Source organism: Mercenaria mercenaria, unplaced genomic scaffold, assembly GCF_021730395.1.
Source record: "Mercenaria mercenaria strain notata unplaced genomic scaffold, MADL_Memer_1 contig_5029, whole genome shotgun sequence".
Taxonomy (NCBI): domain Eukaryota; kingdom Metazoa; phylum Mollusca; class Bivalvia; order Venerida; family Veneridae; genus Mercenaria; species Mercenaria mercenaria.
Genome location: NW_026463309.1, coordinates 33,369 through 52,633, shown reverse-complemented (window position 1 = coordinate 52,633; position 19,265 = coordinate 33,369). Strand labels below are relative to the sequence as shown.

The window sequence follows — 19,265 nt, the reverse complement described above, 5'->3', positions numbered from 1 at the left end:
CTGAGAATCCTGAGCATTGCTCAGGTGAGCTAAAAAGGGAAAAGTTTGCTCAGGGAGTGTGGGTGTGTTCGGGTTTAATGTCTTTTTCAACAATTTTTCAGTCATATAAACGACTGTGTCTACTTGTAGCAGTAAGCACAATGCCCAACTTTATAGTGCTGCCTCACTGGAATATCACACCGTAGACACGTGGCATAATATCCCATCCAGTCACATTATACTGACACCGGGCTACCCAGTCCTAGTTTTATCCTCTTAATGCTGAGTGCCAAGCGAGGAAGCTACTAGTACCATTTTTTAAGTCTTTGGTATGACGTGGCCAAGGATCAAACCCACGACCTCCCACACTCGAAGCGAACGTTCTACCGCTAGGCTACTGCGGCGGTTCAGGGAATCTAATACCGGAGCATATTATTTACACTGTTGATATTTTGTTGCCGTATTTACGTAAATTTTACAATAGAATTTTGGTCGATGGAGTATTTCCTGACAAGTGGTCTCTTGCAGTTTTTATTCCTGTGCACAAGAAAGGTTCTCTGACTTATCCGGATAACTACAAAGAAATAGCATTATTGGATATTTTAAGCAAAATTTATGTAAGTATTTTAAATAAACGTTTAACTTTTTATGCTAATGTGCTTAGTAAAATCACGAAAGCTCAAGGTTGATTCAGGTCAGGTTATTCTACGATTGATAATGGTTTTATCTCTACTCTACTGTTAAGAAATACTTATGTCGGAAGCACAGAAAGTTGTCTGTAGCATTAATAGATTTCAAAAAAGCCTTTGATAAGTGTCGACAGAGTAAAACTGTATACTGGACCTTTACGTCATGGAGTTCCGGGTAATTTGTTAAATGCAGTAAAAGGTATTAATAAATCTGTTAAGGTGTGTGTTAGAAATGGTACTATTCATGGTGAAACATTTGAATGCCCTATTGGCTTAAGACAGGGTTGTAATTAAGTCTGAACCTATTTTCTCTGTTTATAAATGAATCCTCAGATACTGTTAAAGGTGGTCAATCACATTTAATCAACATTTAATGACATTTTTTACTTTTTGTATATTCGGGTAGAGAATTATTTAAGGAACAAAAAGACCGATTACATAGAGTTAGATTCCTATTTGAAATGTATATTTTATTATTTTTATAAAATTTTGTAATTACTCCCCTTTAATATGAAAGTATATAAAAAGCTGGGTATTTCTTTTTATTTCGATATAATAGTTTTTCATTTGCATTTGATAGACATATCAACTATTGAACAATCTGAACCAAAATGCAAGTTTTAAAGCTGTGTGTAGCTTCTGAATTCATTTATTTCCAATCTATCTTGGTTGCGCAACCAAGATAGGCAAAGGGAGGTAATAATATTTTTTCAAACTTGCGTTTCTAATGAATTCCATCTAAATACATAATTTTTAATGCAAATATTTTACAAATATATTACAATATGTCTAATATTTATACATTTCCTTAGGCAAAGTATGTTTATCAAATTTATACTTATGATAAAATAACTCTATCTTGGTTGGGCAACCAGGATAGGAAAATGAAATTTTAAAAATACCTCCAGTGAAAATCTAATTTGTATTAAGTGTTAAGTGAACATAAATGAGTGTAAATGATCAGATGCTTAAGTTTCGAACAAATCCGTTACATGGCCAAAATCTGATTATCCACCTTTAATGGTTTACAGAGAGAGCTTGATATACTATTGTAAAGAATGGAAAGTAACACTCAATGTCCAAAAATCTAAAATAGTTGATTTTAAAAATAGCGGACAACTTTCGAAACATGAGAAGTGGTTTTATAAGGGTAATAGACTTAAAGTGGTATAGTAGTCACAACTTGACCGCGATGGTTGACCTTAGGCTGATTATTCATATCGATTATTTCATTGTAGAAATAAGGGGTGCTTAGGGTGGCCGTGTATATTTATATGGAATGAGTTTGTATACAGCGTTTTACGTACACACCTTTTCAATAATATGTTGTGCCTCGTTATGTATTATAATACAAGTGTCAACCATCGCGGTCAAGTTGCGTCCACTATAAATGGCTTCAACTATGTTGGACTTTTTTTACGAGTAAAATGTCATTGTTTAAAATGTCAGAGAGTATGGCCGTGAAAGGGTATCATTACTGTCCTCTTTAAATCACCTAATGCCTATGCCAAGACATGTGTTTTTCGAATTGTTTGATGTAAAAACTGTACCAATTTTGTTATATGGATCCCAGATATGGGGACTTCACCGTATGGAACATACTGAAATTTTTCTTTTACTGAATGTTTAAACATATGCCTGTAAACGATTCATGTCAGCCCCTCTTTGAGCATGTAATGCTGCAGTTATGGGCGATTGTGAAAGATATCCGATGCAAATTATTGCTGATAAACGATGTATCAAGTACTGGCTTAGAATTGTGACTTTGCCTCTAGACAGATATGTAAGAAAATGCTATAATATGCTTTTATATTACGATAGTATTGGATACAAAAACTGGGTAACAGACGTAAAACTCGATTTGCAAAAAAAAGGATTTGGCTGTTTATGGGAGAATCAGTGTGCTCCAAATGAAAACTTGTTTTTATATCAGTATGTTCAAAAATTTAAAGACCAATATATCCAATTATGGAACAATGAAGCAGTAATAGTTCCAAACTCCTGTCTTAAAGATATTTTATGACCTCTTTAAATTATGAAAAATATCTTGATGTGTTAGATATTAAAATTTTAGATATAATTTTGTCGCATTTAGGACATCATCACATACACTAATGATTGAGAAGGGTAGGCATATTGGTATAGAAAGAGAGCAAAGGTTCTGTTTCTTTTGTGAAAATATAGTAGAAAACACACGTAAGTTCTGAATGTATTTTTTCTTGTTAAATGGGTAATCTGACATCATAAAGTTCAATTAAAAGTACTTAATATTCATCATTGTGTCATAATAGTTATCTGCAAATATATATATTCGAAATTCTAATTATGAAATTTTGATAAATGGTACTTTGAAAATGTTTATGAATTTGTTTTTATATCATGTTCGTTATATATTGTGTACAGTCACACATATATTTGAGTTTATTATTTATAATTGTATTGTATACGTGTATGGGCTGGAGGCCTTTAACACAATAAACTAGTTTGAGAAAACTAGTTTGAGCTCGAGATAAACATTGTTCACTCGCTTATAACAAATTTGCTGCAAATGTCGTCTAGCTTTCTAAGGGAGGTAAATGTGGGTAATACACATCTATACTTCGACTTCGAATTGAACAGAATTAGGAGACGAATTAACCGAGTCATTGTGATTTAGAATCTAGCTAGGTGTCTCTGTTATAAGTCTTTCATTTCCATTTATGAAACAAGAGGGCCATGAAGGTCCTGCATCGCTCACCTGACCTACTGACCTAAAGATCATCAAGATACTTTCATTAAGATATGGTCATAAATGTGGCCTCTAAAGTGTTAAATAAGTTTTCCTTTGATTTGACCCGGTGACCTAGTTTTTGACCTCATATAACCCAGATTCGAACTTGACCTAAAGATCATCAAGATTAACATTCTGACTAAGTTTCATGAAGATATAGTCAAAAATGTGGCCTCTAGAGTGTTAACAAGCTTCTCCTTTGATTTGACCCAGTGACCTAGTTTTTGACATGACCTATAGATCATCAAATTTAACATTCTGACCAAGTTTCATTAAGATATAGACATAAATGTGGCCTCAAGAGTGTTAACTAGCTTTTCCTTTGATTTTGACCAGTGACCTAGTTTCTGATCCTACATGACCTAGATTCCAATTGGACTTTGAGATCATCATGAATAAAAATCTGACCAAGCCTCATGAAGATACAGTCATAAATGTGGCCTCTACAGTGTTAGCAAGGTATTCCTTTGATTTGACCCGGTGACATCGTTTTTAACTTCACATGACCCAGATTCGAACTTGACCTAAAGAACATTAAGATTAACATTCTGACTAAGTTACATAAAGATACAGTCATACATGTGGCCTCTAGAGTGTTAACAAGCTTTTCCTTTGATTTGACCCGGTGACCTAGTTTTTTTACCCCACCTGACCCAGATTTAAACATGACCTATAGATCATCAAGATTAACATTCTGACAATTTTTTTTAAGATATGGTCATAAATGTGGCCTCTAGTGCTTAACTAGCGTTTCATTTGATTTGACCTAGTGACCTAGTTTTTAACCCTACATGATCCAGATTCAAACTGGACTTAAAGATCATCATGAGTAACATTCTGACCAAATTTCATGAAGATACAGTTATAAATGTGGCCTATACAGTGTTAACAAGCTTTTCCTTTGAATTGACCTGGTGACCTAGTTTTTAACCCCAGATGACCCAATATCGAACTCGTCCAAGATTTTATTAAGGGTAACATTCTGACCAAGTTTCATTAAGATTGGGCCAAAATTGTGACGTCTAGAGTGTTAACAAGTTTTTCCTTTGATCTGACCTGGTGACCTAGTTTTTAACCCATGATGACCCGATATCGAACTCGATCTAGATATTACTGAGGGTACGATTCTGACCAAGTTTCAATAAACTTGGGCATAAATTGTGACTAGAGAGTTAACAAGCTTTTCCTTTGATTTGACCCGATGACCTAGTTTTTGCCCCCAGATGACCAAATATCGAACTCATCCAAGACTTTACTGAGTGTAACATTTTGACCAAGTTTCATTAAGATTGGGCCACAATTGTGACCTGTGGAGTGTTAACAAGCTTTTCCTTTGATTTGACCTGGTGACCTAGTTTTTGACCCCAGATGACCCAATATCGCCAAAAATGTGACCTCTAGAGTGTTAACAGTCAAATTGTTGACGACGGACAGACGACGGACACAGGGCGATCACTAAAGCTCACCTTTGAGCACTTCGTGGTCAAAGGTGAGCTAAAATCTATTCTAGCTCACTCTGGAGACCCCCAAAATAGTTTAAGCAGGTCTTGAAGGAGATGCATGCAAGAATGTTACACAGTTTTGTAAATGTTTATCTGGAAGTTTATAACAAGAAGTTCTTTAAAGTGTACTTTAATACTAAAAGAGCCAAGCTGAACTATTTGCGCAATCTTAAAAGAGGTCTAGGATGCTAAAGACCTAGTTTGATTTAATTCTGACCATTGGTTTCAAAGAAAAAGATTTTTAAGTAAAATGTTGATGCAGGACAATGAACCATCAATCTATACTTATAAATGATCCTCACCGCATGTCCTTTCGATGCCTCCCCAACTGTCTTGACAGGCTGAATGAGAGGAATTTTAAGCTCTTCTAACTGCTGTGCAGCGACTTCTTCACAGGTATCATAACAGCACTGAAATAAACATTCAATGTACTATAAACACCAATTTCATAAATTGAAACTTAATTGAAGGATATGGGCGGCGGTTACCGCCAAAATTAGTAAATATACAAACCATTCATAAACAAGTCAGTCAGTGCAGTGCATTTCAACGCCATCTAGTCTAAAACTCCATCCCGTCCAATAAATTTGCATTCAACGCGTTGAGTTTTGAAACCACTTAACATAAAACTTCATTTTATCCATCTAAACATGGAATGATGCATTGAAAAACTTGTTGCGATGCACCGTACTATGAAATCATCCAACAAAACATGATACCATCCAGCTCAATGTGAAGCCGTTTAACACAACATGAGTAAGTGCAGTGTGAAATGAAACGATTCATTAAAGCTTGGCGCCGTCTAATGCATACTGAAACAGTGTTGTGTGATTTGGAGCGGCGTATCAAAATTTGATGCCATGCAGCCAAATGTGAAGCTGTTTAACGAAACACGAGTACGTGCATTGTAAAAGGTTAATAAGACTATCTGTTCATACGTTTGCCCTGTTATAAATATAGATTCTGGATCAGTTTTACATAAGAATATCTTAAAATTTGTCATAAAACCGACCTTGTGGTAAAATTCTAACATTTAATTTGACACTGTTTCTGCGATTTATCTGACTTATTTTATTAAGCTTTGTCGGAAGTATGCTTCGTGAAACAGACATAGTAATAGAAATAATAATGACAAAATTAACAAACACTAAAAATCTCCCGAGTTAATTATTAATCATATAAAATAAATGTTAATATGTTTATGTTTTAGACAGTATGTCTAAATTATATGTACTTCACTGTGCAATGTTTTGTCAATTTTTGTTTGTTTGTTTGCTTTTTCGGTGATGGGTTGGGGCGGAAGATCTTATGCCGTTTCTTAACAGTATTTCATTTAAGTTGGACAGTCAGTTTCCTGGATTTCATACAGGTATTAACTTTATCTCCACAAGTATCTGCTACGCTTGCTCGGTTCACAAATCCCCTTACAGGTCGTATGAAACCCAGGAAACTGACTGTCCACCTTAAATGAAATACTGTTTAAAAATGGCATAAGATCTTCCGCCATCCCCCACCCCCTCCCCACACACACACCCCACCCCGAAAAAAAAACAACAAACAAACAAACATGCACTGTACAGTGAAGTACATGTAATTTTAACATACTGTTTAAAAACATAAACATGCTTACATTGATTAACTCGGGAGATTTTTAGTGTTTGTTAATTTTGTCATTAGCTCACCTGTCACATAGTGACAAGGTGAGCTTTTGTGATCACCCTTCGTCCGTCGTCCGTCGTGTGTCCGTCCGTCCGTGCGTCCGTCAACAATTTCTTGTCTGCACGATAGTGGTTTCATTTATGATTTTATTTTAACCAAACTTGCACACAACTTGTATCACCATAAGATCTCGGTTCCTTTCTTGAACTGGCCAGATCCCATTATGGATTCCCCTGAAAGGGCCAAAATCAGTTATTTTGACCTTGTCTGCACAATAGCAGCTTTATTTATGGGTTCCAGAGTTATGGCCCCTGAAAGGGCCAGAATTAGCTATTTTGACCTTGTCTGCATAATAGCAGCTTCATTTATGATTTGATTTTAACCAAACTTGCACACAACTTGTATCACTGTAAGATCTTGGTTCCTTTCTTGAACTGGCTAGATTTCATTATAGGTTCCAGAGTTATGGCCCCTGAAAGGGCCAGAATTAGCTATTTTGACCTTGTCTGCACAATAGCAGCTTCATTTATGATTTGAATTTAATCAAACTTGCACAAAACTTGTGTTGCCATAAGATCTTAGTTCCTGTGTTGAACCGGCCAGATCCCTTAAGGGGTTCCAGAGTTATGGCCCCTGAAAGGGCCAAAATTAGCTATTTTGACCTTGTCTGCACAATAGCAACTTCGTTTATGATTTGATTTTAACCAAACTTGCGCACAACTTGTATCACCACAAGATCTTGGTTCCTTTCTTGAACTGGCCAGATTCCATCATGGGTTCCAGAGTTATGGCCCCTTGAAGGATTTTGGCTTTTGCAGCCATATAGAGACTTCATTTATGGTTTTATTTGATACAAACTTCCAAAATATCTTCAACAACAATAAATCTTGGATTCTGTGACAAATCAGATCCAATCGTAGGTTCCAGAGTTATTTTATTTCTGATTACCTCCCCTGATTGTAGTCAAAATGGATTTATATCAGTAAGTACTTATAGGACTTATTTGAAATTTCATTTATCATTAGTAGGACTGAGTCAATCAGGGTAGATAACTATGGACTGATTTTATGTCAAATTACCTCCCTTTATTTCAAATTAAAATTGGTATATCTCCGTAATTACGTAACTAATGAAGATACTGATCTGAAATTTAATTTATGTCAACAGATTTATTTGGCAGATCCTTCTTTTGTTAACTTACAATAATTTTCTTTTTAATTACTTCCCTTTTACGTTAATATAAATAGCTTATTTTTAGTAACTTTTTTATTATTGGCCGTAGGGAAAAACCGAGACCACTTTTCTGTGGTACAACATGGATGGTACCTCCAATTTTTAGGTGTATTTTGACATATCTGTACCTTGTAAGAATTTTTTTTTCTTTTTGGTTAAATTTCTTTCCTTTGTTTTTCCTGTCCTTTGGACTTAGATATTTTTGCTGAGGACCTTCTTGTCCTCAAGTGCAATGATAACAGGTGAGCGATGTAGGGCCATTATGGCCCTCTTGTTATTATTTCATTTACTGAGTCTGTTTCACGAAGCATACTTCTGACAAAGCTTAAACTAAGAAGAAACATGTTTCACGAAAATAAGTCAGATAAATCGCAGGAACAGTGTCAGAATTTTACCACAAGGTCGGTTTTAGGACAAATTTTAAGATATTCTTATGTAAAACTGATCCAGAATCTATATTTATAACAGGGCAAACTTATGAACTGATAGTCTTACTAACCTTTTAGAATGCACGTACTCGTGTTTCGTTAAACAGCTTCATATCTGGCTGCATGGCATCAAATTTTGATACGCCGCTCCAAATAACACAACACGGTTTCAGTATGCATTAGACGGCACCAAGCTTTAAAGAATCTTTTTATTTTACATTGCACGAACTCATGTTGCGTTAAACGTCTTCACATCGGACTGCATGGCATCAAGTTTTTATACACCGCTCTTAATTACACAAAGCGGTTTCAATATGCATTAGACGGCGTCAAGTTGTAATAAATCATTTCATTTTACACTGCACGTACTCATGTTGTGTTAAACGGCTTCACATTGAGCTGCATGGTATCATGTTTTGTTGGATGATTTCACAGTACGATGCATCGCAACAAATTTTTCAATGCATCATTCCATGTTTAGATGGATGGAATGAAGTTTTGTGTTAAATGGTTTCAAAATACAACGCGTTGAATGCAAATTTATTGGACGGGATGGACTTTTAGACTAGACGGCGTTGAAATGCACTGCACTGACTGACTTGTTTATGAATGGATTGTATATTTACTAATTTTGGCGGTAACCGCCGCCCATAGAAGGACCAGTATATTTTACAAATAACCCACCATCCTGAGGCAAGGTTTTATGAAAAGAGTTCTTTGTACTTTTAAATGTTATGCAGAATCTGTCTTTTGTGACTGACTGACGGATGGACTGGAAGACAGATGAATGGTTGTATAAAGAAACAAAATAAAACAATTTGCATATTCTACATAATGTGTTCTATCTATGTCAAATGCTTTAGAAAAAACTCTTGTACTTTGTCTTATCTTTTTGCAACCATGCACATTTGATGCCGCAGTAATAAACGTAAGAGGGCATGGATGACCCTAGATCATTCTGTGTTTCACAGACTACTTCAACAATTTCGGCAGAAAATATCCGTGACATTATTGTGCCAGTGTTTTCTGACAAGATGATTTCTTTTAAGTATCCACTATCTACTGTTTACATTTATGAAAAAGCACTTTCCTCTCTGGTGGCCCTGTTTTCTACATACTGGAATAACTTGAACAAAGTTGGTATTGTGTCACCGAAGGAACATTTCTGTGATACTTTCTAAACAAGAGGGACATGATGGCCCTATATCGCTCATCTGAGTTTAGTTGCTTGCTTGAACAATTTACAAATCAGGTAATCAGGTTAATAGCGTGGGAAGAGTTGGACACACAAGATTCAGGATGTATTGACATACGTACAGACGGACGTATATATGTACAGACAACAGGAACGGTATATGTACCCTGTTTAAATGTGTGGGGCATAAAAAGGATTACAATTCTGCTAAAATGCAAGTTAGGGTTATGGCTGTGGCCATTATACTTAATTGTGATAATTAATTTGTGTACAAAGTTTCAAAGCTAGTATTCAAGCTAACTGTTGTTGGCTGCTATACAAGTTATTGTTACCTTCAAAATGGTCATTAGCACTTGAATTGCCTCTTTAGACTTCATCTTTCTATCTCCAAGTGCTTGGAAAGCATCAGTCCAGTCATCATCATATATCTGGGAAAACCTCTCAGACAACTTCATGGCCCTATTTGGATCACTAAGATCTGCTATATCAGCATTCTTTTCTGCAAGCTTCTGACCTGCAACCTTACTGAATCTGAAATCAAACAAATGTATCTTAGGACTACTAAACAATACTACAATGCACTCTGAGAATACTGAACAGCTTCTATTTAGTTTTCAAAAGATGACTGGTATTGTCAGTCTTGTCTGAAATCACCAAATAGAACATAGTTATCAGAATACCTAACACAAACTCAAATCACAGCTTAAACAACACTTCACAATTTACATTAGTTATGCAGACATCTTTGGTATTTTATATCAAATGCTAACAAGAGGACTAAATGGTCCTACGTCGCTCACCTAAGAACAGCTAAAACAGCCAGAATAATCTTCCTGAAAATGACTGTTAATTCTTTTTCTGTAATTTTTCAAAAAGGAAACAGAAAGAGGGCATTCTGGCTGCTGCATCTTTTACCTTAAACCTACTGATCCGAAAAGTAACAGGAGTTATCTACACCATTTGGCATGCAAATTTGAAGGGTGTAGGTTAACAGCTTCTCAACAAATGCTACGGGAACATTTTTCGATGTTGAGGCTTAAGTGACAGTGACGTAATAGACAGGGAAAGCAACCCCTATTGCAAACATATGGTTTTTCACAAAGTACTTCTTTGATTTGACTGGTTGACCTATTTTTTCACCAAAGACGATCACTATTTGAACTTGACCTAAATTTCATCAAAACAATTGGCAGGATCAAATTTCATGAATATCCAGTCAAAAGTGCAGCCCCTACCGCTTACACAAGGTATTTCTTTTATTTGACCGGGTGAACTAGTTTTTGACCCAAGATGACCCATATTAGAGCAAGACCTAGATTTCATCAAGGGAAAACATTTTTATATAATTTAATGAAGATCCACTGAAAAATGCAAAAATGTTATTCTTTGATTGCACCAGGTGACCTAGTTTTTGACTCAAAATTACCCATATTTAAAATTGACCTAAATTTCATCAAAGCAAATATAAAAAATTAACAAGATGACCATGATGGCCCTTTATCGCTCACCTGAGTAGAGTTGTTTGTTTGAACAAACTTCTTAGCTAAAGCTCTAAAAACAAGAAAATTAGGAGAGTGGGTCAAGGTAAAGATTATGCAAGATTACTTTTGAAACCTGTAAAAATATTACAGGTGGTCCAAATCCTTTTGCTGTAATTTAGAAAACTAGAAAGTAGGTCAGTTGGTCACACTGATGGTCACTTAGTCTGTTTAAAGATTGGCATGCAAAACTATACATGTCATCCAAATTTTAAAGATTTAAACAAGAAGGCCATGAAGGCCCTGCATCGATCACCTGACTTATTGACCTAAAGATCATCAAGAGTTACATTCTGACCAAGTTTCATTAAGATATGGACATAAATGTGGCTTCTACAGTGTTAAATAGCTATTCTTTTGATTTGACCCGGTGACCTAGTTTTTGACCCCACATGACCCAGATTCGAACTTGACCTATAGATCATCGAGATTAACATTCTGACCAAGTTTCATCAAGATATGGTCATCAATGTGGCACCTACAGTGTAAACTAGCTTTTCCTTTGATTTGACCTGGTGACCTAGTTTTTTATCCTACATGACCCATATTCAAACTGGACCTTGTGATCATCAAGATTAACATTCTGACCAGGATTCATGAAGATATAGTCATAAATGTGGTCTCTAAAGTGTTAACAAGCTTTTCCTTTGATTTGATCCGGTGGCCTAGTTTTTTACCACACATGACCCTGATTTCAAACTTCACCTTAAGATCATAAAGATTAATATTCTGACCAAGTTTCATGTGGATACAGTCAAAAATGTGGCCTCTAGAGTGTTAACAAGCTTTTCTTTGGATTTGACCTTGTGACCTAGTTTTTGACCCCAGATGATCCAATATGAACTCGTCCAGACTTAAATTTGACCTATAGATTATCAAGCTTAACATTCTGACCAAGTTTATTTATTTTCATTTTGTTGGATTAAACGTCGCACCGACACATGATAGGTCATATGGCGACTTTCCAGCTTTAATGGTGGAGGAAGACCCCAGGTGCCCCTCCGTGCATTATTTCATCACGCGCGGGCACCTGGGTAGAACCACTGACCTTCCGTAAGCCAGCTGGACGGCTTCCTCACATAAAGAATTCAACGCCCCGAGTGACTGACTAAGTTTCATTAAGATATAATCATAAATGTGGCCTCTACAGTGTAAACTACCTTTTCCTTTCATTTGACCTAGTGACCAAACTTTTGATCCTACATGACCCATATTCAAACTGGACCTTGAGATTATCATGATTAACATTCTAACAAAGTTTCATGAAGATACAGTCATAAATGTGGTCTTTACAGTGTTAACACGCTTTTCATTTAATTTGACCTGGTGACACAGTTTTTTACCCCAGATGACCCAATAGCTAACTCGTCCAAGACTTTATTGAGGGTTACATTCTGACAACGTTTAAGTAAGATTGGGACAAAATTGTGACCTCTAGAGTGTTAACAAGCTTTTCCTTTGATTTGACCTGGTGACCTAGTTTTTGACCCAAGATGACCCAATATAAACTCGTCCTAGATATTATTGAGGGTAACATTCTGACCAAGTTTCATTAAGATTGGGCCAAATATGTGACCTCTAGAGTGTTAACAAGTTTTTCCTTTGATTTGACCTGGTGACCTAGTTTTTCAACCAGATGACCCAATATCGAACTCGTACAAGATTTTATTGAGGGCAACATTCTGACCAAGTTTCATTAAGATTGGGCCAAAATTGTGACCTCTAGAGTGTTAACAAGCTTTTGCCTTTGATTTGACCTGGTGACCTTGTTTTTGATCCCAGATGACCCAATATCAAACTCGTCCAAGATTTTATTGCGGGTAACATTCTGACCAATTTTCATTATCAAGCTTAACATTCTGACCAAGTTTATTTATTTTTATTTTGTTGGATTAAACGTCGCACCGACACATAATATGTCATATGGCGACTTTCCAGCTTTAATGGTGGAGGAAGACCCCAGGTGCCCCTCCGTGCATTATTTCCTCACAAGCGAGCACCCGGGTAGAACCACCGACCTTCCGTAAGCCAGTTGGATGGCTTCCTCACATGAAGAATTCAACGCCCCGAGTGACTGACCAAGTTGCATTAAGATATAGTCATAAATGTGGCCTCTACAGTGTAAACTACATTTTCCTTTCATTTGACCTAGTGACCTAGCTTTTGATCCTACATGACCCATATTCAAACTGGACCTTGAGATTATCAAGATTAACATTCTAACAAAGTTTCATGATGATACAGTCATAAATGTGGTCTTTACAGTGCTATGAAGCTTTTCATTTAATTTGACCTGGTGACACAGGTTTTTACCCCAGATGACACAATAGCTAACTCGTCGAAGACTTTATTGAGGGTTACATTCTGACCAAGTTTAAGTAAGATCGGGCCAAAATTGTGACCTCTAGAGTGTTAACAAGCTTTTCCCTTGATTTGATCTGGTGACCTATGTTTTGACCCCAGATGACCCAATATGAACTCATCCTAGATATTACCAAGGGTAACATTCTGACCAAGTTTTATTAAGATTGGGCAAAATATGTTTGTTTGTTTGTTTTCGGTTTAACGCCGTTTTTCAACAGTATTTCAGTCATGTAACGGCGGGCAGTTAACCTAACCAGTGTTCCTGGGTTCTGTACCAGTACAAACCTGTTCTCCGCAAGTAACTGTTGTGACCTCTAGAATGTTAATAAGCTTTTCCTTTGATTTGACCTGGTGACCTAGTTTTTGACCCCAGATGACCCAATTTCGAACTCGTCCAAGATTTTATTGAGGGCAACATTCTGACCAAGTTTCATTAAGATTGGGTCAAAATTGTGACCTCTAGAGAGTTAACAAGCTTTGCCTTTGATTTGACCTGGTGACCTAGTTTTTGACCCAAGATGACCCAGTATCATACTCGTCCAAGATATTATTGATGGTAACAGTCTGACCAAGTTTCATTAAGATTGGGCAAAAATTGTGACCTCTAGAGTGTTAACTGTCAAATTGTTGTCGCCGACGACGCCAACGCCTACGCCGCCGACGACAAGCGACGGACACAGGGCGATCCCAAAAGTTCACCTTGAGCACTTCATGCTCAGATGAGCTAAAAACAAGAAATGTAAGGTCAGTATGTCACATTCAAGGTCACTGAAAATCAGTTTTTAGATGGGTGTGCAAAACTGTACATGTCGTCCAAATTGCAAGGATGTATCTTAAACAAGAGGGCCATATATGTCCTGTATCGCTCACCTGACCTATTGACCTAAAGATCACGAAGATACTTTCATTAAGCTATGGTCATAAATGTGGCCTCTCAACTGTTAACTTTTTCTTTGATTTGACCCGTTGACCTAGTTTTTGACCCCACATGACCCAGATTCTAACTTGACCTATATATCATCAGGTTTTTTTTTGGTTGGATTTAACGTCGCACCGACACATGATAGGTCATATGGCGACTTTCCAGCGACCTTCCGTAAGCCAGCTGGATGGCTTCCTCATATGAAGAACTCAACGCCCCGAGTGAGGCTCGAACCCACATCGATGAGGGGCAAGTGATTTGAAGTCAGCGACCTTTACCACTCGGCCACGGAGGCCCCTCATCAGGATTAACATTCTGACTTAGATTCGTGAAGATATGGTCATAAATGTGGCATCTAGAGTGTTAACAAGCTTTTCCTTTGATTTGACCTGGTGACCTAGTTTTTGACTCAACCTGACCCAGATTTAAACTTGACCTACAGATCATCAAGATTAACATTCTGACCAAGATCCATTAACTCCCTGAGGCCGATAGTGTAACATACCTGCTGCGGCGAGCCAAAATTACCACCTGACGTCGAAGACATTATCTGATCTTATCATAATCACACTCGCATGCGGTCAATTGAAATAATGCAGGGAAACATTATTAACTTTTGTGTAAGTTAAAATAAACTAACAAAATCTTCGAAGTTTAAACAAATATTTTTATATCATATTTCGCCCGTGGCTTATATCCAAATTGAACAATAATTTCACTTCGAAATATTCACAATTTAAGCACACCTAATGCGTTTGATAAATATTTGAACATTTCTGCTTTTCTTACCTTTTCCACACGTAAACACATTATATTCCAATTGATAGATACGTTATTTACACAGAATATTTAAATCAGTATTACTTGAAATTTACACCTGTTTTTGTGTGAATATCGGTGGTTTATTTTGATGTATAATCTATTTCTAAATATGTACATAAATATTGTGTGAAACGCGCTTAGACAGTTAAGTTGCAACATTTACATCCATGGTTGAATAATCATTAAATTTACAAACACGCATTTATTTACATACATTTTTGTTGTGTTTTATGAAACATGTTTTGGTGTGTTATTTGTATCTATTTGTATCGTATGCGATATAAATGTAAGAATATTTCAGCCTTCTAAATCTTAGTATTTCCCGACCATTCATTTCTCTGATACTGGAATTTCATCATCGGTCTCATCACCCGACGGAGCTGATATGTCAGAATCAGCATGATAATGAATATTTTCTTCATTTTAAAAAAGATCTCTGGCCAACGACATTATTTTACTCTTTTGAAAAAATGTATGAACAGTATGAAAGAAAAAAATCACAGCGGAGTTCGTCTTTTTATTTCCTTTACATGACCGCATAATTATAAACATTTATTTTAACAAGGGAACTGATTAGTAGCACACTTAGTAATTATAACATCTGAGAAATAATAACCAGAATGCAATATAATTTTGCTTTTATCAGATTTATCAAAAATTAACAAGTATGTGACGCAGTTAGCATGATGTCGGTACCGCGACTATAGTCGTCAATCGCCGTCCTAGCGAGTCCTGATAACGCGCTTATAGTCGCATATCGACGCTACAGGGGTAGAAAATATAGCGCCTATAGTCGCATTTCGGCCTCAGGGAGTTAATATAATGGTAAAAATGTGGCCTCTACAGTGTTAACTAACTTTTAATTTGATTTGACCCGTGACCTAGTTTTTGACCCCACATGACCCAGATTTGAACCTGACCTAAAGATCATCAAGATTAACAGCCTAACTAAGTTTCATGAAGATACAGTCATAAATGTGGCCTCTAGCGTTTTAACAAGTTTTTCTTTGATTTGCCCGGTGACCTAGTTTTTGACTCCACCTGACCCAGATTTGAACTTGACCTATAGATCATCGAGATTAACATTCTGACCAAGTTTCATTAAGATAAGGTCAGAAATGCGGCCTCTACAATGTTAACTAGCTTTTCCTTTGATTTGACCCGGTGACCTAGTTTTTGACTCTACATTACCCATATTCAAACTGGATTTTAAAATCATCATGATTGATATTCAGACAAAGTTTCATGAAGAGACATTCATAAATGTGGCTTCTACAGTGTTAACAAGCTTTTCCTTTGATTTGACCTGGTGACCTAGTTTTTGACCCCAGATGACCCAATATCAAATTCATCCAAGATTTAATTGAGGGTAACATTCTGACCAAGTTTCATTAAAATTGGGTCAAAATTGTGACCTCTAGAGTATTAACAAGCTTTTCTTTTGATTTGACCCGGTGACCTAGTTTTTGATCCCAGATTACCCAATGTCGAACTCGTCTTAGAGTTTATTGAGCGCAACATTCTGGCCAAGTTTCATTAAGATTGGGCCAAAACTGTGACCTCTAAAGTGTTAACAAGCTTTTCCTTTGATCTGACCTGGTGACCTAGTTTTTGACCCCAGATGACCCATTATCAAACTCCTTCAAGATCCTTCAAGATTTTATTAAGGGTAACATTTTGACCAAGTTTCATTTAGATTGGGTCAAAATTGTGACCTCTAGACTGTATATAGTCAAATTGTTGACGACGGACGGACGACGGATGACGACAGACACGGGGCGATCACATAAGCTCACCTTGAGCACTTCGTGCTCAGATGAGCTAAAAACAAGAAAGTAGGTCAGTGTAAACATTCAAGGTCACTGAAAATCAATTTTAAGATCGGTAAGCAAAACTGTACATGTCATCCAAATTTCAAGGCTGTATCTTAAACAAGAGGGTCATGATGACCCTGGATCGCTCACCAGAGTAATAAGAGCTACATGTTTCAAATTTCAAACTGATGATTTTTAGAATTTTTTTGGAAAATTTTCCGATGTACAATCAAGTAACCCCATGGGGCGGGGTCAATTTGACCCCGGGAGTTAAGATTGAACAAATTTTGTAGAGGTCCACTAGGCAATGCTACTTGTCAAATATCTAAGCTCTAGGCCTTCTGGTTTATTTTTAGAAAATTTTGAAGATTTTTCTATGTACAATCAAGTAACCCCATGGGGCGGGCCAATTTGATACCGGGGGTCATGATTTGAAGAAATTTTGTAGAAGTCTACTAGGCAATGCTACATGTCAAATATCTAAGATCTAGACCTTCTGGTTTATTTTTTAGAAAAGTTTTGAAGATTTTCCTATGTAAAATCAAGTGACACCTGGGGCGGGATCAATTTTGACTCTGGGGGTCATGTTTGAACAAATGTTGTAGAGGTCCACTAGGCAATGCTACATGTGAAATATCTAAGCTCTAGGCCTTCTGGTTTATTTTAAGAAAATTTTTGAAGATTTTCATATGTAAAATCAAGTGACCCCTGGGGCGGGGTCAATTTTGATCCCGTGGTCATAATTTGAACAACTTTAGTAGAGGTCCACTTGGCAATTCTACATGTCAAATATCTAAGCTCTAGGGCAGCTGCTTTTTGAGAAGATTTTTTAAGATTTTCCTATGTAAAATCAAGTGACCCCCGGGGTCATGATTTGAACAAATTTTGTAGAGGTCCACTAGGCAATGCTACATGTGAAATATCTAAGCTCTATGCCTTCTGGTTTATTTTTAGAAATTTTTTGAAGATTTTCATATGTAAAATCCAGTGACCCCTGGGGCGGGGTCAATTTTGACCCCGGGGTCATGATTTGAACAAATTTAGTAGAGGTCCACCAGGCAATGCTACATGTCAAATATCTAAGGTATAAGCTTCTGGTTATCGAGAAGAAGATTTTTAAAGATTTTTCTATGTAAAATCAAGTGACCCCTGAGGCGGGGTCAATTTTTGGCCCCGGGGTCATGATTTGAACACACTTGGTAGAGGTCCACTAGGCAATGCTTCAAACCAAATATCTAAGCTCTAGGGCTTCTGGTTTTTGAGAAGATTTTTAAAGTTTTTCCTTTCGGTTGCCATGGCAACCAGAGTTCTGCATGGAATTCAATTCTTTGAACACTTTTGTAGAGCTTCACCCAAGGAACATTCTTGTGAAGTTTGGATGAAATTTGCCTAGCGGTTTATGAGGAGATGTCGTTTGAAGTAAGAGTTTACGGACAACGGACGACGGACGCCGGGCGGTGAGTGATCCTAATAGCTCACCCTGAGCCTTTGGCTCTGGTGAGCTAAAAACAAGAAAGTAGGTCAGTACTTAAATTCATGGTCATTGAAAGACATTAAGATTAGTGTCCAAAACTGTACCTGTCATCCAAACTTCAAGGCTGTATCTTAACTAGATGCCCACGGGCAACAAGTTGAGCCCGCCAGCTGTCAAAAGGACTGGCAGATTCACATGACACTCCTTGTCTCACTGAGGCAAACATTTATGCCAAATAAAAAAAGAGATTGCAAAAAGTTACAATATAAATTATTTAAAGTTTTTTTGTACTGAATATCAAACGCCTAGACCTTGGATTTTCAGTCAAGAAGATTTTTAAAAGTTTTTTCCTATGTAAGTCATTGTAAAACGTTTGAACCCCAAGGACAGGGCCTCTTTTTATCCCAGAAGGATAATTTGAACAATCTTGGTAAAGGACCCCTAGGCAACATACCAAACATCAAAAGCCTAGGCCTTACAGTTTCAGACAAGAAGATTTTTTCCCCTATATATATCTATGTAAAACTTGGGACCCCCGGGGCCGGACCTCTAGGCAGAGAACCACAAGGCAATGGTACATACCAAACATCAAAGGCCTAAGTCTTGTGGTGTCAGACAATTTTTTTTTTCCTATTTGTCTATGTAAAACGTCAGACCCCCGGGGCGGGGCCTCTTTTCAATCTAGGGGCATAATTTGAATAAGTTTAGTAGGGAACCAAAAGACAATGTTTCATACCAAATATCAAAGGCCTAAGTCTTATAGTTTCAGACAAGAAGATTTATTAAGTTTTTTCCTATATAAGTCTAAAACTGTAAAACTTGGGACACCCGGGACGGGGCCTCTTTTCACCCAAGGGGCATAATTTGAACCCTATG

At 36.9% G+C, this 19,265-nt stretch overlaps 1 protein-coding gene across 1 annotated transcript in view; it reads right to left on the bottom strand.

Moving 5' to 3' along the window:
* Nucleotides 1–5,131: 5,131 nt before the first annotated feature.
* The window catches only part of LOC128554417 (uncharacterized), a 39,184-nt gene continuing 25,050 nt past the window's right edge, over nt 5,132–19,265 (bottom strand). The window contains exons 2-3 of the mRNA XM_053535700.1: nt 9,788–9,986; nt 5,132–5,350 (exon numbers count right to left, since the gene is read on the bottom strand). Coding sequence (XP_053391675.1) covers nt 5,147–5,350; nt 9,788–9,986 — 403 coding nt within the window. The 3' untranslated portion in view covers nt 5,132–5,146. The remainder of the gene's footprint in view (nt 5,351–9,787; nt 9,987–19,265) is intronic.